Here is a 22,722-nt window from a genome sequence, read left to right as displayed (position 1 = left end):
GTGAGGGAGAGGCAAAATGGATTTCCATTTTCCTCTTTCCCAACTCCCAAGAGATACCAGCATCAGCTGCTGTAGTCCAATATTTGCTTTTATTTCCAATTATTATTTTACAAGGGACAAAAGAAAAGTAGCAAAGGCCTTGGGGAGGGCATAGCCAAAACTAACCTGACATATGAAAAGAGGAAAATAAAGACAATAAACTCACCTACACAACCAAAATCAGGAGAAAGGGGTACTAAACACAAACAGCTTCCCTCCCCTACAGCTACTGGGACTGATAATCCAACGTAAAAAGAGAAAACGACGAGGCAGCACACATAAACACAGAGCACAAAGCAGCACAGCTCATCAAGGCCCAGTGTTGGGAGCAGGAAGGAAGAGGAAGGCATGCATACATGCTGACCTAAACTTCAACTCACTTTCGCTGTCACATTCTCTGCCATTCCCTCACACTCCATTTTCCTGGTTCCTCTCCTTTCCTCTCTCATAGGAACCAGAAAAGTCACAGCAGATTCCCTGAAAAAGCCTGTCCACACCACATCCAGACATAAAGAGCCAAGTTGTTCACGTACAACAGAGCCTGTCGATGTGTTAATAGATACACTTCACATTTACTGTTGCATTTGGAAATTATTTGAAAAGAGAGCAGAGAATCACATTTCTACATTTGTACCTTCTGCGATGAAAAGAAAACAAAGGTGGAGATATCAAGTAAGATAGCCAATGAAATGTTTGCGAAACTGAAACACCAGCATTAGAAATGTAGCCTCAGATAAAGGCTACAGTGTGATCAGAGGGCTGATTTGTTTAAGGTAATTATTCCTGGAAATCACGCTGAATTTGACGGTGAACTTTTGATGCTTAAAATTCTCCACTTCATACCTCTAATTGAAGAACGTGACCTGATTCAGAAGTAATCGCCACCTCTCCCTGTGTTGGTATGTTTTTAAACTGGGAGCGTGAGTCACAGCCTCAGGCATTGGGCCAGGGTTGAGCCAAACAAGCAGTGAATGGCAAACGGCAGCTTCACATTACAATGTACAAAAGGTGTCTGCTCTGGAAATGCTTGATCAGCTCATTTAAATTCTGTCTGCATCGGGGGCAAAGGTGCGAAGTTTATCTGATATTCTGGCCCAGTGAGTGACAGCAGTTGGGTGTGTTACTGAGCTAATGAGAGTGGTGCAGAAAGGCCACTCTGTTGATTGACAATGAAACCATTGACATTTTTCCACATTTAGCTTAATTGATGCACAGCTGGAGCAGCACACATGAGACTCGTGTTTGATTTTAGAGAGATACACACGTTAACATGCAACCAACATTTTCTCGCATGAGCTATGGCTGCTTTGTCTCCGTTTGTGTCTGTCTGCTTGTTCATCCCTGCCAGTGAGAGATTTGGCCAAATTTCATTAGACATTATTTGTAAGATGAGACCTCAAACTGTCTCATTAGGTTTTAAATGCTAAATAACAAGCTTGGCATCAAGTGGAATGTTACTGATTTATTATACTGATTATTCTGAACACTGAAATATTGGCATTTTATCTTTGTTTTTTTTTTTTTTTCCTGGTGGAGATCTTTGTATAATGATGATCAATTAAACATTCGCAACATCTGCATATATTTAGAGGCATGTTTATATTCACATAATGATTATATGTTCAATATTTACTTCCCTTTCTATTTCTGCTAACCATCAGTCTTGGTTCAGGCCATGGTTGTCACTTGCCTTTACCCCTTCAATATTCTTCTCATGGGGTCAGGTTGGTCAAGTACAGCAAGCAAGCCTTAGAACTGGAACAGCGGTGGTGGCGATTTAAAAACAATCCATAGGTTTTACCTTGACAGTCTTCTAGCTGTCTGAATGTTTATGTTGGCAACAGTTTCATTGGGGATGAAAAGGGTTGGTGTGTTTGCTGCAGTCAGTAAAGTCAGTGAATCCAGTCCCGTAATGCGTGCGCATAGAGCGTCCTTGAAGTCCTGGCACAGAAGAGCAGTGTACTCTTGACATCTGTCTGTGAGTGTTTCCCTCCCATTACAACTGTAGGTTAAGGTAAAGCTGTCCTCAACAATGTTGCATTCAAAGAGTTAAATGTTCAAAGTGTTATTTCAGAAATGGTTGGTGTGAAAGAATTTTCTCACAGACACGGGTTGTCTGAATGGCAGTTTGCGATCAGATACCACAGTCTCCTACACGAGCCCCATCTGTGGTCAAGTTCAGGCAACAGAAACAACACATACACATACACATTGTGATTCCACTTATTGTCAACCTCATCTCAGCTCAACTTGACCATGTGGTCTCCCTGAAGTTAGCACAGTATTGATAGTGTCTAAATAGAGGTATAAAAAAATGTGTGTACAACAAGATAATTTGGAAGAAAACAATTAAAACCCTTTGTTGGTGAACTTTTTCACCAATATGCCTGCTGGACACGCAGTATGGCTTGTTTAGGTCTAAATGCAACAAAAAGCAGCTTGAATGAACGTAACGTGACTTATGCATCTTTAATGTCATTCAAAAAAAATGCATGGGAGCAGTATGAGCATAGCTGTTGTGTTTTAGATGAAAAATAAATTACAAGATTGCCCAGATTACAACTAGGTGATAAGCAGAGCAGAGATGTGTAGATGGGTGATAAACCCCACTAGTATTCCTTCAAATCTTGCTGTATAGATTTTCTTGAGTCAAGGACAACTTTTTTAAAAGGATGAGAGCTTTTAAATAAAAAAAAAAAAAGAGCCTTGAGGGATGAATCAAGGACAACAGGACGAGGGTGTGATTCACAAAGTGTGAGCTCCCTCTTTCAGAATTGGCTTCTTGACAACAAATCGTCAAGGAAAGTTAACCAGTTAGGTTTAGGGAAACGCTGTACAAGCCCGCTCCCATCTGTAAAATCAGTGTTTTTCAGCTCAAGCGGTTTAACACGTAAACAGGAAGCAGAATGTGTGAGCTGAAGTTAATGCTGAACGGGGCGTCTTTAAAACTGCTCTGTGAAATTCTCTCTTCCACATTTGCATTGTGTGAAGATTTGGCTACTGTTTACTTTTTGAATGGCACCAGTCTCCAGCGGCTTCTTTTAGGAGGTGTTCAACCAGAGTGCTTTGGCTGAGTGAAGCAAGTGGGGCATTTAGCCAGAATTACTGTGGCACTTTTCTGTACTGTATCTCCTCCCTTCATTTTCGATTTTTAGTCCCACATTGTGGACGCTGGTCACCTCACTTTCATGCTTTCATTCTCTCTCCGTTTCCCCACTTCACCCCATATGGTTTGTAATTCTGGCTGCAGAGATGTGAAATTGGTAATCCGTCGCAGTGAACATCATGTTTGCAATTTTGCTTTCCGGTTTCTCTGATAATGTATTGTAATGTAGTATAGGCTTGTCAAATGAATCAAATCTCCTGTATTCAAGTTCATTTTCAAACAACGGCTGGAAAGACAGAAATGCGTCCCCAAGAAGAATGTAGAACACAGCAGTGTGATATGCATCTGGTAAAAGATCTTCAAAATGAGGCGGATGAGGGTCAGTGTGAGACACACACCTGTTGATTCACATGGAAATCTCTTGAACCAACCAGTTCATCCTGCCACTCAGCCGACCAAATCAGCCGTCATTAACTCAGTGCATTGTTCACTGAATCCAGTTTAATGCTGTGTGTCATAATCGCGGGATTTAAAGAGGGAAATCCTCTGCACTTAATAGTTCCTATTAGGTTTGATCAGGCTTATAGCAGAGGGCAGAAACGTATGACTTTGTGACTTTAAGCCGCTCACAACAGTGAATTCATAATTACTTCTAAGATGGCCTGAAAGGTCGTCATTGACAATGTGACCATTTCGGGAGAAAATGGCAGAGACTGATGGGGAGTTAAGTGGACATAAGGTGGTGCTTACACTCAGCACAGCCTACATTAATAGCGGTCTATTAAACATGTGATTAGAGAAAATTAATAGCTCCTAATGGGAGCCTGTGCGTTTCAAATTGGCCGAACAGTGCACCGCATGTGCAGTCTTTCAGAGGAAACCGAAAGGCAAGCAGGGCTCCTGACAGCACTGGATGTTCAAAGTCTCCAGGGCATCTTAATCTGTTGCTGAATGTCTTTAGAACCAAAGTCTCCAGATTCACCGCCGCATAGTTTCAGCGTTTGACAGCAACAAAGAAACCAGAGGTCATTCAATCACAGCAGCAGACGAGAGACGCTCTTCTCAGCTATTTTTGATTTTTTTTGTGTGTGTTTGTTTGTTTGTTTGTATGTTTTGGTTTTTAGTTTTTTTGCTGTCACCATGAGACTTGAAATGTCACTGTGCATAGATGTCTTTGGCTTCAACTCTTTTTATTTCAGCGAGGATGACCAGCTGGCATGTAAAAGAAAGCTCTGAAATTCCAGCTGGGCTTTAAAGTCTCCGGATGCTTTGCCTTTCCATCCCATTCTACTAAAACTCCAAATAACAAGACTTAAATCCTAACTGGAAGGCCACTTTAATCTATATTAGCGCACTTTCATAATGCATTCCCATGTTGGTTATCTGGCTGCAACTACTGTAAAAAAAAAATCCCCATCTCCACTTTACGTGTAAACGTTTGTTGCTACAAGTACTGCTCTTGTCTCTATCTAAAATTAAATCTTTTAATTACACTGGTGCGGTGTACTGATTTACCACATATTTGTTGAATGTTAACTATGTTGATTTAAGCTTTTGTGGCTCTACATGGACACAGGGGCACAAAAATGTGACAAGAGGAAACATTATGCTGCTCTTCACCTCCGGAGGTCGCCTTTGGTCAGACAAGGCATGAAGTTCGATCCTGAATTCAACTTTTCTTCCAAACTGCTGCTCATCCTAACATTTTCTAAGTAGCAATAGCAACTCTTCCAAACAGCTCCTTTATGGCATTCAGACGTTGTCTGCACAGTGCTCATTGTTGACGTATTTATTTTGTGTCCCTTCAATTTCCAATACGATGAATTGTGAAGAATGGTTTTATGGGACAACTGAGAGACGGTTCGGGTTAGGGAAAGATTTTAGCTCAGCAGAATTATATAAGTCACAACAGGTCAAAAAAAAAAAAAAAAAGTCTACAGCACAGACAAAACACAACATTTTGCTGGAAACCTGTCTCCCGTAAACATAATTTAGGGAGCAATTGTATTTCTTCATAACATTTTTGGCAAAACCATTTATCACTATATAAACACAATTTCTGGGAGACAACCGGGCAAAGGGAGTTCAGACATATAGTTACATCCCCGAGCTCCTCCAGAGGAAACCCAATATATTCCCAGGCCAGATGAGAGATGTAATTCCTCTGCCATGCTCTGGGTCAGCCCTGGGGTCTTCTGCCGGGTGGTTGGACCCCAAAAAAGTCTCTAAAAGAAGATACCTCAGCTCACCTCATGCACCGAGCCTCCTTCAGATAGCTGAACTCCTCAGGTGAGCCCAGCTGCCCTGCGAAGCAGATTCATTTCAGCCCCTTTTATCCACAATATCAAGCCGTCAGTCAGAGCCAGATGATCATGGCCACATGAGAGCTGGAACATAAATCAGGTTCAGCTGCCTTTAAATTAACAAAACATCCATTTGAAACATTTCACGATTAGATTTTTTGATTTTACTGTTTAAGCAGTCAGGTCATTCTTGTCCAGTAGTTGTAGTGCACACTTTGTCTTGTTCAACACTTTAAAAAAGTGAGCTGATAAAACAATTTACTTTTTCTGTACTTTTTTGTGAAATAATAAGTCTTACTCTTTAAAAGGTTTAGGGAGGCTATCTCTCTTTGGTGGAGCTGCTAACAATTTAGAGGCGTTGGAAACATGAAAAAGCACTCAAATAAAATAAAAAAAGAGAACATTTGATTATTTATTTTATTTTAATTTGTCACAGGCAAACTTATTGTGAACCCCTGCTATGATTTTTAATAATGTTCTCTATTTCTTTCTTATTATTGTATTTTCATGCAAAACATTCATCTGTAAATCATAAATATGTATAATGGAGTAAAAAGTAGACTATTTAGTAGATGTATAAAGTGATAGGAGATAGATATACTGAAGTGTAAGACTTAAGCATAGTTTTTCAGTAAATGTGCTTCAAAGAGTATCTGAAGGCACACTTTTGACCAATATATTTATATCACCCTCTGACAAACCCTCTGCCAAAGGAAGAGGAGTATTTCATGTGTTTGCGCCGAGCTTTAAACTGAGGAGAAGATGGTATTTTATGCCCAACAACAGATGGCTCTGACACAAACTGCCTGCCAGAGAAGCACAGAGCCAGAGGAACGGTTAAGTGGAAGGACAGATTCAGGCCAAAGTCTCAATCCTCCAGAAAGATACTTGTGGGATTAGGGTGATTATGCTTTTGAATGATGGAGGGATTTTATTGCTGACTGTGGGTGTGACGGTTTACTCCTGGACTACCCAGACTCATACCTGGCTTGGGGGGCGGGGGGATTTTCTTCTGCTGACAGGTGGCTGTTTGCTGTTTTTTCTTCTCATGGGAGTGCGAGGAATTAATGTGGTGTGGTTCATAGGGTTTATATATTCAGTGAGAGAGCCACAGAGATCACACATGCTGTCCCCTGACACCAGACCTGCTCTGTTTCCATAGAAACGATGCCACTGAACAAGTGTGTTTCCTTCATGCCTAACCAGAGGAAACAGGACTCTTTTCTTCTTTTGTGGTGAAAAAAGGCAAGAAGATTTTTTTTTTTTTTTTTTCAGAAAGGCTTTCTTCACCATCATCATCATCATCATTACGGCTCTCTCACTCATTCTCTGAAACTGCAAACTTGCACGCTACATTGTCATACCGCTGCACCATAACATGTAAGCTGGTTATCGCATGATTTTTATCTAGTTCATCTTTAATATTGCCGATGTTTTGACGCTGTATTTTAGCTTAGACACAAGGAAACTTGTTTTCCTTGAACGAGGAAAATTTGCGAATAAAGAAAACCATTTCCATGTTATTACTTTACTATTTCACTGCACACTGTTAATCTGTTAATTTGTTTCATCTGGGCTGCGTGGGTGCAGCGTGATTAGCAGGTGAGAGCTGAGCTGCACTCTGATTGCTGCATGGGAACGTATGACATCATCATTTCCAGATTAGCCTCAGTTTCAAAACAGTGAGCAGAGCGAAAACAGAAATCCCTTGTGAAACTTCGCTGCTCAATCTCACATTGTTCTCTGCAACTGAAAACACAATGAAACGCCATTAATAAGCTCAATATGTTGGCTCCGCTGTTGGAGGTCAGATCAGTCAATAATTACAGTTAAGAATTTGAGAGATTCAAACTCTCACCCTAACTTGATTCATCAAAATGCAACCCAAAACTTGTATACCTTGCAGATGGTGTTTGGAACAGCGGCTCCCAGTAGCGCGAAGGTTCACAGGCAGCGCAGTCTTCAATGAACATCTGCTTTGTTTAGTTCTTAAATCAGCAACTTATCTTTTACCCACAGCATGTGGTAAAGCTCAAACAGGGCCGATCTAAGAAAGAGTAAGAGAGAGAGAGAGAGAGAGAGAGAGAGGGCATTGGGGAATCATGTGGTGAAAAATCCCCCCACATTATATTACTAGCCAGTTTAGCTCTTACATGGGGAATTCACGCTTGTCACCATGCTCCTTTTAATGCCGTCTGCAGTTATCAAATCATTAATTAAGCTTATGTCGAACCTACCCAGTGAGCCTGGCGTAGAGGAGAGATACGAGAGTGAGCACCACCAGCCATCTGCTTCTAGCATGCTGATGTCGCAGCCTATCAGCCCTAATAGGCCTTCTGTCCAGGCAGAGCCAGAACAAGCATTTGTTTCAGCAACACACTGACACGGCTGTTTCCAATCTACACCACAAAGCATCCTGATATACAAGACCACAGAGACACCCCCGTGAAATGCAATTTCACACAGACAGCATGCAATTGTGCAGATGACATGCGCAAAATGGGCCACGATAAGAACAAGCCGTATAGCTTTAAATTCCCGATAATGGTGCAAACTGTTCTGTGATGGGTTAGGGTGGTATTTGCACCAATTTAGTATAAAGCTAAATCACTAAGGCTGTATTTGTGTGAGCTCAATTGAGTCCCAGCACACTCCTGTTCTACTGACCAAAGCCTGTTTGCTGCTTAAGGACAGCTTTGGTCTTCTCACAAACCAATGCACAGGGACCATCACAGTAGAGGTCTAGCCATCAGCGGTCCCCAGCACTTATTCCCTGAAGAAGGCTGGCACCATACTGATGTAAATGATACGTAAATACAGAGCAGAACAACTACAATCTGCAACCAGAGATGCTATATTTGGACATCTGACACTGCAGGATTGCAGCAAACAGGCTAATGGCACAAACCGATTATTCCTATCTAAACATATTCCATCAGTGTTTCTATTGGCCGACTATGCACATCGGAACAGATGTGAGCTCATTTTCTTTGGGGAAGATTGCAATAAAAAAGGAAATGCATGCTGTCATGTCTTCATCATTCAAGCTGCCGCTCAAGTTAGTGGAAGATGAAGTAAATATTTATGGGGTGGAGATGCGATAAGACTAACAAACTCTAAAAGCTAATGTGTGTGGGCTGAGCCGATGCCCTGTCAGATAGATAATGTTAGTGTATAGGCTGCGGCTCACTTTTTCTTAGCAGAAAATATTGATTCACATTTACCAAAGAATTAAAAAGCCACAGGGGAAAAAAATCTGCTTTTAAAAAAAACTTATATGAATGTTTTTGGACCACTTCACTGAAACAAATGCATTGGTAGCCCTGAGCCGCTTAGTTTGAGCTTAACAGTCACTGATATTTTTGATTAGAGGAGGATTAGAACAACTGTTTGGTCTAAACAGCTGGTTCAGCCCATATTTTTAATTTGGGGGTTGGTTTCGCATTGTGTGAGCTGTCAGCCTGGAGAAAACTTTCAAAAGACATTTAACCTTCTTTTTTTTTTTTTTTTTTTGGCAGATCTAGGTTTTGTTTTGTTTTTGGGTTTTTTTTTCCAAATTATGGTGTTTTAAGACTCCTGGCACTGCTGGTTCACAACCTGATGAGTCGAGTTGTACATCCACACACAGGACTGAGGCAGAGGAAGCTAAGATTTAAAGACTAGGCCTAAAAGTTTTAAGCTGAGCATGACCATGAACCTCAACAGTCCTGAAAAGCAGAGTGTACAGGCTTTGAGCAAGAATGAAATGGCCTGTGCCACAATACAGTAATCGAGTTATTCCGGTTCATACCACATTCATGGGCCCATATGCTCATAGCGCTTTAGTCTCTGGTTTGACTCCTGGCTGGTTGAACACTTCTACTTCTGCAACCACATCCGTTTACAATGGCAGTAAAGTGTTAACCTGACTTGGTCAAAGCCCAAACCTCCCCTTTGCAATTGATGGACTCAGAAATCATGAGAATAGAACAAATAGCCTATTGAATGAGGTTTCAAAAACCCAAATGTATTAAGAGATCAGGACATTAAATGACTTCCAATCCTAATAACTTCACCTGTGGCTGATTTTGGTCTTGTTTTGAATTTATTTTGCTCATCTTTCACATTGTCTAAGAGCACCTTGCTAAGATGGAGAGCGATGAGTGCTTTGATAACATGTTCTGTAATGAGCACTGTGATAATAGGACAAGATAAAAGGATTGTACTTTGTCACAATGTCAGACCGTCAAAAGAAGGGGGATTATTATTTTATTTTATATCTGTAGCCTGCCTTCTGCCAAAAAGTTGAAATAAAAAATAAGTTCTGGGGAACAAAAAAAAAAAAAAAAAAAAAAAAAACTTCAGACAATAAATCCTTTTGATTTAGTTAACAACACTGTCTCTCCTCTGGTGACACCCTCCCCAAGCTTTTCAGTTTTTACCCCCACAGTCATCTGAGAATAACAAAGTTATTTTTCATCTGTTTCCCGGTTTAGATTTCTAGCATGTCATGAGTGTCACAGCCACACTTGCTGCTAGCCAGCCTTTTTTCTCTCTCTTTCTCCCTCTTTTCATTTTGCTGCAGCTTTGAATTAGCTGCATCAATCAAACAGCTGTGTCTGGTTCAGCTGGATTCAACAGCAACTGAGAACAGATAAGCTCGATTTTTGGTGCAGGCCAGGGCCATCATAGTTTTGGAGTGCAAGTGAGTGTCAAGTTAAGTTTCACTAGTTGAACATGACAGTGCTGTTAGCACATCATTGAGATTCAGTACAGGTTTAGATCAGAGCTGGCATTATTGGCCACATTTCATGGTCTGAATCTTTTAAATTCCTTTTCCTTACCAGTTAATGGAGGACTGCAGGTGGCTGCCCAGACAATGATCTGCACTTGGTACAGTGTGTGTGTGTGTGTGTGTGTGTGTGTGTGTGTGTATAGGGGGGTGTATGTGTGACTTTTGTGTGTAGGTTTGGTGGTGATAGGTAATCTTCCCAATCTCAGATCCCTTTGAACACTTAAAGAAGGGCAAAACCAGAATAAAGTCGCTGCTCGCAGGCCTGTCAAAGTGTTATTTTTTAAATATATTTTGAGTCTTTTATCTAGCCCGGGAAACATAAAGAGATTCATATTCAGATGCATATTTGTGGGAATATTTATACAGCTAAACTGCGTAGTGGACCACTTCCCTGTGGCGTTAGGCTCAAGGAACAGCAGATCAAGTTTTCAGGAGTTTCAGGAGTGTGGCAACCTTCAGATGAATGGAACAAGTGATTGAGGTCAATGTTTCATCAGTACCTGTGGACATACTGCTCCTAGTGGAACCAACCCCTCTAAAGCTCCCTCTGTGGGGCACTGACAGGCTCAAACGCTCCTAGTTGCATCACTCTATAGCTCTATAAGTTGGTATATTGATGCACAAATAACTCCAAACTGCCTTGTTCACACTGACATCAGCTGGAAAATGGAGGAACTGTCACCTCCGTGGCAGCATGACAGTCTTCAGCTTTTCTGCTGCATCACACAGGGTGAGCTCTGCAGTCAACCCAATGATGGCCTTTTTTCTCAAGCCTGAGTTCCCTGGATGGCATCGAAACAAGTAAAGCGCATCAATCCTCACTAATGAATTTGTCCTAAAAGAAGACTGTTTTGTAGGAAGGAACAGCCCAGCAGCTCCGCAGAAACCTGTCAGTGACATATGAGCTGCTTCACACTGATCTGTGACTTTGGTGGTGGTCTGTGGCTCGCAGACCGGGCAGTGCTTAAGTCCTGGGTGTCTTTAAGTGCCAGCGCTGCCAGTTTATTGCTCTCCCAGAATGCTTGTGTCAAATATGCGTGCAGCTTCTCTGGGGGCAGTCATGAGCTTTCCCTTGAATACTAAGGCCTAGAAACAATGTCCCCATCTCTCAGCCTTCCAGAAAGAAAATTTGCAGATGACTATTTTTGGCCATTTTGGTCAAGTTTAACCCTTAACATGTATTTAACTGAAGTTCAAAAATGTCAAGGTTTGGTGGATAATTTGTGTGAATTGTGATATAGTTCATGTCTTTGGAAACTTTCCACTTGGAGTCAGATGATGTTCCGTAAACAAAGTTTTTCTCTGATCTGCTGATAGGAGAGTGGAATTTTGATTTGCTTTAGTTAAAATGAGTTGTAAGACTCCCTGTGAGGACACAAGTGTCCCTTAAGTGATCAAAGATTTATTCTTATATATCATGTAAGTACAGTTGTTTTTTCAAAGTTCATCCAGCGGATCTAAACGCTTCGCCACTACGTTATTCCATCAGCTTATAGTGCCCCCTGCTGCCCGATTATCATCATTGTTAACCACAGAAGAGCATAAAACCACTTTATTTCTTACTTTCTTTTTTTCTGATAACAAAAATTTTCATTTTAATATAAAATGACTCTTATGGGTGGTCATGTTGCATTTTAAACTTTGAGCTTTGAAGAGTTTTTCTCATCTGTTCAGCCAAACGTTCCCCTCCTCTTTGCTGTGGAAGAGAAACAAACATGTCAGCAATGGAAGAGCATCTTCCTCGTTAGGATTACCGTTTGGCTGCCGGTCTCTGTGGTCTGCTGTGTCTCTTACCTTTCTCGGTGACAGTATACAATGCCTCCATGCCAGCTTTAATGTGATCAGTGACATGACAGTGGAGCAGCCAGGTACCAGGATACAGAGGACGCATCTTTACTGTCTGAACCAGAGAAAGATCACCACACCACCACATCATTCATTGTGCTAGAGTTTCACGTTTAACATAATTCCACAGCAGCGAGATTATTGTCGTTTTCGACAAAACTTATCACTTTTGTCTGTTTTTACTACATTGTGTTTTCTTAAAAGTTTTCTCAAAAAGTATTTATATAAGCATTACATGACTAAACCCTAAAGTGTACCCCACTACGGACAGTGATGTTTAAATGCAATATGGACCACTTTTTTTGTTAAGACTGGGTTGAGTTTGAGGTTTTACCTGAAAAGTGGCAGGAAACAGCTCGTACACATCAGTACGATGAGGACCTCCACCCAGCTGGAGAGAGAAGAGGATTATTCTCGCCGTTGTTATTTTTACAGACTAAATGGTGCTTGTAATACTGTGATTGTGTTGTGTGACTTGCGTGTGTATGATCTTATTTACCTTATATTCGACAGTGTGTCCATGCCAGTGCGCAGTGTGTATGTCCACTTCATTGCCCATTCCCATCAGGTACCAGTACACCTTATCACCCACCTCCATGTTCAGGCCATTCAGGTTTCCATACACGTATCCATTAATAGCTGCATACAAATGCACATAAAGTGAAAAGAACATTTCAAGGCATTTTTTTTATGATGTAGACGAAGCAAGAAAAATCTTCCATCTGTTGAAACATAAAGCATATCCCTTTATGTTTATCCCACCGTGCATCTTGTTGCTCTCTATAAAGTCCTCATCATCTTTTAGGTTTGCACGAGGGTTCCTTATGTGGGTCCTGATGTTTTCATCCAGATACCTGAAAGAAATGACAGCTCTAAATTTTCCTAATATTCTACAACACTTGTTCTTGGTGTTGCTTGAAGAAGGATTGCCACACTTTTGTCAACGATGCTTTCATTGTATGTGTCATGTGGCCATATCACACAAAGCTTAAACATAATATATCTGCATGGCTCAGGAATTAAATGAATGCATTAAAGGGAAAAAAAATATCTAAATGTAAAATGCAGGTGAAGTTGATTCTTTAAAGCCTAAAGGTTACCTCTTTTTGACTTACCAGCTTTCATTCTCATCAAATACTAGGAAGAGCAGCGCAAACTCGTCAACTTCTTTCTTCAGTCCCAAAGACCTGGATGCGAGTTAATAAAACATTACATTTGCATTTTAGCGCTTGTATACCTCAGTGACACATAACAATAATCCATTTGCCTTCTCAGAGCTCACATAAATACATTATAAAGTGAGAGGAAAGTCTATCATTCATGTAGAAACATTCACCTGCTCCAACTACGGCGACAAATCACTAGCGGGCCAATCAGCCCACTGTACATGTCCTGGAAAAGGAAAGGACATCAGTGTGATCATTTCAGTGTGTAGGCGTGCATGTGTGTGTGTGTGTGTGTGTGTGTGTGTGTGTGTGTGTGTGTGCTTGCACACCTTGGCAACATCAACAGCGGAGTAGTACGCTGATACGGAGCACTCCTCCTGCTCTGTGGTCGGTCCTGTATTCTTCGTTACATACCAGTAGTAGGTGTGAGTCTCACCTGGGAATGACAGCGTTGTTTTAGAGTCTTCTTTTCAAATCCTGCTCCATATGAGTGAAACAGTACAGTTACAGTATACACAGAGTGGAAGAGATGAGTAATAGTAGCACTGTGACCAGCCCGGATTTCAGGACCAAGCCTCTTCAATGTGTGTGCTGAAAAACGTCATTCACTAATACTGATCAAATTAAATCAGACTGGCTGTTCATACTAACAGCAACTATAAAGACAAATGCTGAAAAAGAAATTGTTATAGAAATTAGGCATGCTGCGATTTTTCTATTTACTGCCAGTTTGTTGATTGTTGAACATCCCTGTTAGTTGATCATTCCTGTCTACCTGGTTTGGTTTCGTGGATATCAGGTGTTTCTGTCTTGACTCCATGCGCATGGATGGAATAAGGTCTGCTTGCCATGTTCCTAAAAACCACCTTTACTTTATCTCCTACATCAGCATGGATCATCGGACCTGGAAAAAGAAACAACCTCAAGTTACAAGACCAAGAAATCTTTCTCAGTCATATACGTTACTTTGTTACTTGCTTAACATACTTCATTTATTAGGATCTGAAATCCTACCCAGAATGCCAAGGTGCTCCATATCAGACATTCTTTCCACCTGCTTGGTGAACTTGTCGCTGGTGAACTGGCGGTAGACCACCTTCTTGTAGCGTGAACCTATGAATCCTCCCTCCTGGTTCAAGAATACATCAGCAGGACTACTGAGGAAGGGAATCAGACAGGAAGAAAATAGTTTTAGATTGCTTTTCTCCTGAGCAATAACAGACTCTAGTGTGTCTAGTGAGTGTTCACAGCTGTTCATAGTAGATTTGGGTTGATCGTAATGAACACACGTCATACAGTTAAACAGTGTGGCTCACTGACTGGTTTTTAGCTATATTTGGTATAAAATATAAAACATATCAGTCTTTTGCTATCCAGACTATACCTGCTGTTTGGATGGTTAATCACAGCTTTTGAAAGCCCAAAATTCAAGCAACACAGTAAATCAACTCAGGCATTATGCTACCTTTCGTGATCACGGAACATCTCGGCTTCCCAGGTGCGGTTTGGAGAATAGTCCCACTCCATTTCTATGGCAGCAATGTAGTACGTTTTTGAATGGAGCATCGTCTCACCCTGACGCTGGAAAATGCTGCACTTCTCCACTGTGTAGTTGGCTCTCATTCCACCCTGATAATGGCTCACAGTAGGAGACACCACTTCAAAATGACCTGAAAGCGACATGTATGCGACAATATATGCAATCGATCAAATGCGAATCCACTTTGTTTGAATTGCCTTGCATCGGTTTTTAGTTATTGGTCTATTATAAAGCAGCAGCCACGTGACTAGAACTGCTTTGCCACGAATAACATGTTTGAAGTTTGTATTTCTATAGCCCAATATAAAAAGCTATGTATGGTAAAGGTTTATTTGAAAAATTTTATTATTTTACATTATGGGTATTTCTAAAAACATATAACAGCAATAAGGAAAATCTATAGTTCTTACTGGCCAGTTTTGGAGTGTAAAATAGATGATTCGATGTGATCAAGGATTAGAGTGACACATCATGCTAATTCCTATTTTTACAATGCTCACAATTTCTCCAGCTGCTGTATGGTACAGAAAGTATAAATGTGTCATTAGAAGACATTAATCTGAACAACCACTTTTCATAGGAGGACAGTCCACTGATTTTAGCTTTATCTGTAAATGTTCTTTTCTTAATTGCATGCCATCTTACCTGAGTAGTTGTTACCGCCTCCAGAATTAAGAGATTATATAATTGCAATGCATATATAAAATATATTTGGTGCTGTTTCTCTAAATGGTGCCCAGCAAAAGTCAGAGGACTGTGGACAGTATTCATTCAAAATGAAAGAGAAGGTGTTGATAAATAACTTTGCTCTTTGTATATTACAGGGCAGAAAGTGAAAAGAAACTGAGTGGAAGTTGTATACCCATGCTGTCTGGCTCCATAGTAACTGTGTGTGAGATGTGAGGGAAAACGCTGATGGTGTCCCGTCTGTTCTGGCGATAAAGGAAGCGGTTTCCCTGGAAGTAAAGGCTGTTGATGTCTGTCTCTGACCCCAGTCCCGATAGGTGCCACGTTACTTTATCGCCCTTACACATGGTCAGACCAGGGAGATTCCTGTAGATATATCCATTGATGGCTACAAGAGCACAGGAATAAAACATGCAGTTGAATAACGCGTTATAACGGAATGACAAACATCATGAGTGAGCTGCCAGTGCTCGCTGTGTCTCATACAAACCGTGCATCTTGTTGCTCTCCATGAAGGGCTCGTCCTCCTTGTCAACAGTGGTGGGAGCAGTGGTGAAAGTCCTGATGTTGTCATCCAGGTACCAGCTCAGGTTCTCATCAAACACTGTGGCCATGAGGTGAAACTCTTTATCATAGTTTTTCTACATGAGAAGAAGAAAGACCAGTTAAGAAGAAAATGTTTGACACTATGTTTTTTTTTTTTGTTGTTGTTGTTTTTTGTTTGTTTGTTTGTTTTCAGTAGCTAATACTTTGTAAAAACTAGCAACTGCTTGTACGTTTTTCTGTCTTTATTTGATCTTAAATGTGGCTCTCTGCCACCACCATGTGTGGAGGTTTGATGGAGTAAGCAGGACATCACAGACAGAACACAGCAAGAACTTTATCTAGTGCCCTTCTTGTGCTCCTTCTCATGGCATGCTGCAGGTGTGAGGGCCAACCTGAGGACTGCCAGATTCCCATTGTTCCTCTTTAGCCCCAGGCTGATTTTGCTCTTGCCTTCTTAAGAAAGGTGCCAGCGTTGTTCCTCAGCTCAAACAAAGGGACAGATAGCTTTGCTGGTTTTATGAGCTTCTCCAGCTCCTCCAAGTTATCCTCCCTTTTAGGGGTCACTGTGGACCTGTGGAAGATGCTTCTCAACCTCCTCCTTTGTTGCTTTCAGCTCCCCAGATATTTTTACAGGTCGGACCTTTCCTTCTTCCGTCACAACAGGTAAGGTCTTAATACGCTTTACCCTTTAGTTGTCTCGGAGTTCTTTAAGTGCTGGTCTCTCATCCACTGCTGCTTTATGGAATGCCTTCCTCAGCTTCTGTAGGTCTCCTCTGAGAGTAGCTATCTCCTTCCAGTGTTTCTCCTGGCATTTGGGTCTTCCTTTCCAAAGCGCTCAGCACCGATGTTACAGAATGGATGCCATGGCTTTAAACTTCTTCCCCATGTCTCCTGCCAAGGTTGTCTCCAGTACTCGGTCCACATTGCAATCAAACATCTCCTACTCCTTCTTTGCCCCTGCAGCAGGCCAGTTCATTTGTTCCTTCCAGACCACTGTTGAGCAGGTGACCTTTCTTGGTCATCTGGTGTCCTGAGTGCCCTCCCATGTGGGTATTTTAAAAAATATTTTTCCCTAGCGCCTTTTTGGGTTCCTCCTCAGGAAAAATGTGCTTCGGCCTGCTGAGCCTTCACTCCCCAGATCTGGTCTTTCCAAAAATATCAGCAGTCCTTCTGTAGCTTTCAACCATTCAAGTCACATATACATGCAAGGTCTTTAAAAGGCTGTGTTTTAAGGAATTTTTCCTCTTCAGTTTGGGACGTTGTCCTCACCTGTACTCCTTTCTTCAGTGACCCCTGTCGGCAGACGAGGAGGGGTCCGACCAGTCCAGAGTTGGTGTCTTTAACAGGGTCCACCCCAGAGTAGTAAAGATAAGTCAGACAGTCGGCCTCCCCATCTACCGGACCAGCACCCACTGGCACCATCCACTCATAGGTGTACACCGTCCCAGGTCTGACCAGAGCAGCTGGGGGAGGAGTCACCACTCCTAAAAGATGATGAGACATTTAAAGGACAGTAAGATTTTGCACTTAAGCTGAAACTGCTTTTAAATTACACTTTTAACTCACTTGTTTCCCTCTTTAGCTCCCGAAGTTTCTTTGCAGTGTATGACTCTGAAGGGAAGTTTCAGGAGGAAGTATGGATAAGAAGGAGATGAAGCTGTTTAGCTGTATTCTCCTGAACATTTATATCCCTCCCCGCAACCCAAAAACGGATAAGCGATTGAAGAAGAATGAATGAATGAATGAATTTATAATACTGTGTGTGTATGAATGTAGTAACCTTCCAATTCATTATGATAGAGTGTCCCATCCTGCTCCACACTGTATTGAACACCATGTGGTTGTATCGTGTAAGGCCGGCTGGCTTTGTTCTTAAACACCACCTGGATGGTGTCTTTCTCTTCCGCTCGCAGCACAGGTCCTGGAAACATATGTACACAAAAAGTCACATGGACACACTTATTGTTGTTTTCACGCTGCTTGTTTCTTCTGAAGTTGTTTTTTTCTCTAAAACTAATCCAGCCATGACCATTTTTATAAAACCTATACTAGAGCTGTTGTCTATTGTATTACATTATTTTTCATATAATTCATATAGCTATTTTCTGTTTTATGACATTCAGTAGAATACACAATAAAACAGAAACTAACCCACAGAACTATCATTCATTAATATTCCAAATACTTTTGTATTGCTATTTCTTACTTAGGTGCTGACTAACCAAAATAATCAGATTAGTGGATACAATTACAAAACAACAGATTGGGTTACCCAGAATTCCGAGGTGCTGCTCCTGCGGGTTGCGCAGCATCTTTGTTGTGAAAGTGTTGTCAGTGTATTCCACATATCGAGCCTTCTTATAGCGGCTGCCGATACGGTTTCGTCCCTTGGTTACAAACATGTCTGCCTCACTGCACACACACAAACACACACACACTTAAAAATAAACAAGTCTCACCAGATCATATCTCTTTGAGAGTGTGTGTGAGTGTGCAGTAACTAACTCATCAGTAGGTGGTGTTGGTGCGTAGTCCCACACCTCTTCTTCAGCAGCAATGAAGAACGTTCTGAGTGCACCGTGAGGTCTGGGCTTATGGACGTTGGGAAAACACTTCTTGATTTCAAATATTGCCTGCATTCCAGCTTAACAAGAGCACAAAACCGAGTATGTTCAGCCACCACACGGTGGAGGGATACAGCTTGGTGGAGTAGATCAGCCTCGTGCTAAGTGTGCGAGCTCACCCATCAGATGATCATTGACAGTGCACGTCAGCAGCCAGTGTCCGGGGTTATCAGCCACCATTTTAGCTGTGGTGCTGGAGGCAGGGAAAAGACTGACTGTGTCTGTGTGGTGGTTCTGCACGGTCAGGACCTGGCCGTGGAAATGGACTGAATGCATGTCCACCTGTTAAGATAGATAAAAGACATTTAAACTGGCCTCGTCCAACTCATGTGTGGACCAGTTAAAATAAAGGCAACATGTGTGACAGATATAATCACAGATTTTACAGATTTTACATTCGGGTGTAACAGAGGTTGAAAAAAATGCAGAAGGAGAAAGTTGTTGAGGTCAAATTGATCATAGAATATTAGTGGAGGGAACTGTAACAGATGTTCAACTACTATATTGGAAACTAATCAAGTTTTGAATGTGTATAATTTAACTGTCAGGCCTAATGTATATTTGCAGGCACCTTTTAGTATATCTTTTTACTAGTATATCTATTTAGTATATAATATCTAATCATATGTTTGCTGGTTAGTTGTGTTCCCAAACTTTGACTTTTGGGTATTGCATGAAACTTTCAAGCTTCACATGAGACTGAAAGAAATAAATACACATATCTAGTTATAAATATAATAGTAGTAATACTTACCTCATTCCCTAAACCCAGCATATGCCAGTGGATCGTGTTGCCTTGGCACATGCTCAGTCCAGGCAGGTTGCCATACAGAAAACCGTTTATACCTGCCACATACACTTTGGGTTAAATTATGCATTTGTGGACACATTGTGTATCTTTAAACAATATATATGAGTTATGGGCTCTGCTTGTGGATGAGATATGCCCCCCCCCCCCCCCACCATGCATCTTGTTGCTCTCAATGAAATCCTCATCCTCCTTCAGGCCTCTGGCAGGATTGGTGATGTACGTTCTGATGTTCTCATCCAGGTACCAGCTGAAGTTCTCATCTGACACCATGAAGAGCAGAGCATACAGGTAGTCTCCTGAGCTGTCGCCATGCAAGTCCAAAGTTCCTAGAGGAGAAACCAAGAAAAGGGAGGCGGTCTGTCACTCTGGAATTTGTGCTCATTGACTAATCGATGGATTGACAAATAATTTCTGCATAGCAGTGAAGCACGGAATGAAGACACTCAGAGAAGTACCAGAAATATGTATCGAACCGGTACTAAAAAGGTTCAAAGTACCTCTCTTACAGGTAATGAGGGGTCCTATCAGTCCTGAGTTAATGTCTTTTGGGGGGCAGACATGGGAGTGGTAAAATCTGGTCATACAGTTTTCGTCGTCTGATGCTGGGCTGTGGGATTCAGGGATGGTCCACTGATACAATACTGTTGCTCCAGGAGCCACTGAGTCGTCACGCTTCAGCTCTGGACCAGTACCATCCGGGTACAGGGCTCCTGAGGAAAGCACAAAGTCACATATGTGTCTGTCAAGTCTTCCCCGTGCTCATCACTTATGTCCATGCATTCATTCCTCACCCTCATTGCCCTTGCTGTAGTTCATCCCATGGGCGTGGATGCTGTAAGGTCTGGATGCAGCGTTCCTCAGGAGGATGAACACTGTGTCTCCCTCCTCGGCCATCAGCAGGGGCCCCAGGTAGCCCAGCCAGACAGACTTGACCACCTCTGTCCTGAAGGTGGCGTCAGTGTACTGCTTATAAACAACCTTCTTGTAGGCGGGGCCGATCCGTTGGGGGCCATGCTTTAAAAAGACTGAGGCTTCTCTTTGGAGTGATGACAGAAGAGAAAGACAGAGAGAGACAGAATGGCATGTATTTATCTGTTATTACATGGATACTGTTTGACATTATGACTGGTCGTTATTGGAAATGCCACTGCAAAAGAGAACAGCTTTGCCTCTCTCAACAATGTCTTTGTTGCAAATTAGCCATCATTCATTTTATTATTACACCTGCAATTTTCCAACGGTGATGTGCTGAGAAAAAGGCTCATTGGTCGTATATTTTCATTACAGATTGGCTGTCATGCTATTAAATGACATAATTTATATACATATTTCATTGAAATATGTCTCTCTAAGAGAGGAAATATCCTCTCTAAGTAACTGTGAGCATATGGAAGTAAAAACTTCTCCACAACAATGGTAATAAATAGAAATGTTGGTTGGAGACCGGAGATCGTACGGAAGCCCTGAGACGATAAATATGCTGTGGTTGAGAAAAGGTGGGGCAAGAATTGATATTTATAATGATGAGTCCAAAATCCAAGCAGTAGCAGTAGCAGTAACGTGGCAGTTTCCAAAGTCTTTTAGCTGAGAACACACAGTCCATGGGGCACTGGAACATGGAAAATAAATTGTGTAAAATCCCTTAACAAATGATCTGGTGATTAAAATGTTGTAATATCCCACAACACCTAATGGTACATCAACAGGACACTGATGATTTTGGTGTGTGTGTGTGTGTTTAATCATAGTGCGCTGCCTTCTACTGCCGTGTTGTGGCGCAGCTCCACAATCCTTGAGGGTAAAACTTAACTATAACCAGGTTAATGTAAGATGTGTGTACAGTACTTACTCGTCCTCCTGAATTGTGTGGTTATGAATGATGTTCATCCCGCTTGGGGCGTAGTTCCAAGTAATTTCCTCTATCCTGAGGAAGTAGTCTCTCCTGACCCCAGACACACAAACTAACACACAACATAGCAGCAACACACGACTGATCATCAGCCCACGCATTTTAATGAGGAAATAAAGGCTCTGCAAAGACAGGAAGGAAGATGCGTCTTTGGAGTCCGCTGATCCAATAGGTGGTGATGGCGAAGACAGACAGGGAATGTTGTCAACTGACAGCAGGGAGTTTGTCAATAGACCAGTCCTCAAGACCCTTTGGACCCTGTGTGTGTCTTTATAGCAGCTAGGACAGCGAGGAAAATCCAAGAAGGGGCACAGGGGGTCACTGACCATCGGACAGAGTTTGAGGCAGCCTATCAGAGGCCTGTCCACCTGTTTGATCAGCAGCTCAGACTTAGATAAGAACAAAAACTCCTTGTGACATCACAATTTGATTTGTCCAAAAATTCAAAAAGTCGAACTGAAGTCACATCAAACTTAATGTTGTCTCTGTTTTAAGTCTGTGTCACATTCACTTTTTTCCGTGCATGTAGAGATGTAAAGAAAAAATGGGTGTGGTCATACAGTTTAACAACATTTTGGACCTCACAACATGCAATGCCTCGCTGATAACAAACCTGCAACTCCATCTGTTTTACTACTTAAACATCTGAATTGCTTGCATCTACCTCTGTTAATTAAGGATTACAAATCTTACATTCAAGGCCGGTTTATCAAGATAAATATTAAATTTTTGGGCTTATTTTTCAATTAATTTTAAAATGTTAGATTTGCAAAAGAAAATTGCTCCAGTAAGGTTTTGGGGTCAAAGGCCACATTTACTCAGGTCTTGGGCTAATATGTTATCAATAACAGGCAACTTTGGAAACTCCAGGACACAACCTTGGGTCCACAAACTGATTGCAACACACCAAGCAAGCTGCATGTGTACACACACATGGATAGACCCAAATTTTAGACAACCAAACATAACCCATAATTTCATAACCAAACTGTTACATAACCAAATTTGCATTTGTGTCGCTGAAACGCCCCCTATGGAAGAACGATTGGTGGCCAAGAGTAATGAAGTTGAACAGAAAAGCTGAAACCTTTTTTTGAAAGGTTGGCAAATGATTCCTTTATAGTAGCAGCTTTTGGGAGGTTCAGGAAGTATGAACACACACATACGCACATCTGTTTCTGCTGCAGGAGACCTGCTGTTTACCACCAATATCTCTGGGGATGTCGTACTAAAGTAACTTGGCTGAAGATAAGTGACCTGAGAATTTCATAACTGCCATTTTAACGTTTGAAGGGAAAATGTGAAATAAAAGTAAACACTGGTTATATAAAATGGAAACCGTTTCTTTCTTCTTCTTTTTTTTTTTTAATTC

General features: G+C 41.5%; 1 protein-coding gene across 1 annotated transcript; it reads right to left on the bottom strand.

The window, feature by feature from the left end:
- Positions 1 to 11,850: 11,850 nt before the first annotated feature.
- On the bottom strand, positions 11,851 to 22,717 carry cp (ceruloplasmin). Its single transcript, XM_029499798.1, has 24 exons — positions 21,291 to 22,717; positions 20,233 to 20,477; positions 19,939 to 20,151; positions 19,594 to 19,767; positions 19,385 to 19,476; positions 18,750 to 18,912; positions 18,512 to 18,650; positions 18,279 to 18,418; positions 17,787 to 17,927; positions 17,573 to 17,617; positions 17,276 to 17,490; positions 15,951 to 16,101; positions 15,636 to 15,848; positions 14,699 to 14,903; positions 14,248 to 14,387; positions 14,009 to 14,137; positions 13,563 to 13,669; positions 13,404 to 13,459; positions 13,183 to 13,254; positions 12,830 to 12,921; positions 12,567 to 12,706; positions 12,402 to 12,458; positions 12,017 to 12,122; positions 11,851 to 11,918 (listed from the first exon to the last, which is right to left on the bottom strand). Exons 1-24 carry the CDS (start codon positions 21,677 to 21,679, stop codon positions 11,893 to 11,895), a joined length of 3,450 nt encoding a protein of 1,149 aa, XP_029355658.1. The 5' UTR covers positions 21,680 to 22,717; the 3' UTR covers positions 11,851 to 11,892.
- Positions 22,718 to 22,722: the final 5 nt, after the last annotated feature.

The sequence above is a fragment of the Echeneis naucrates genome, chromosome 4 (genome assembly GCF_900963305.1).
Source record: "Echeneis naucrates chromosome 4, fEcheNa1.1, whole genome shotgun sequence".
NCBI classification, from domain to species: Eukaryota; Metazoa; Chordata; class Actinopteri; order Carangiformes; family Echeneidae; genus Echeneis; species Echeneis naucrates.
The sequence above is the reverse complement of the archived record's forward strand: the minus strand, read 5'-3'. Positions and strand labels throughout refer to the sequence as shown.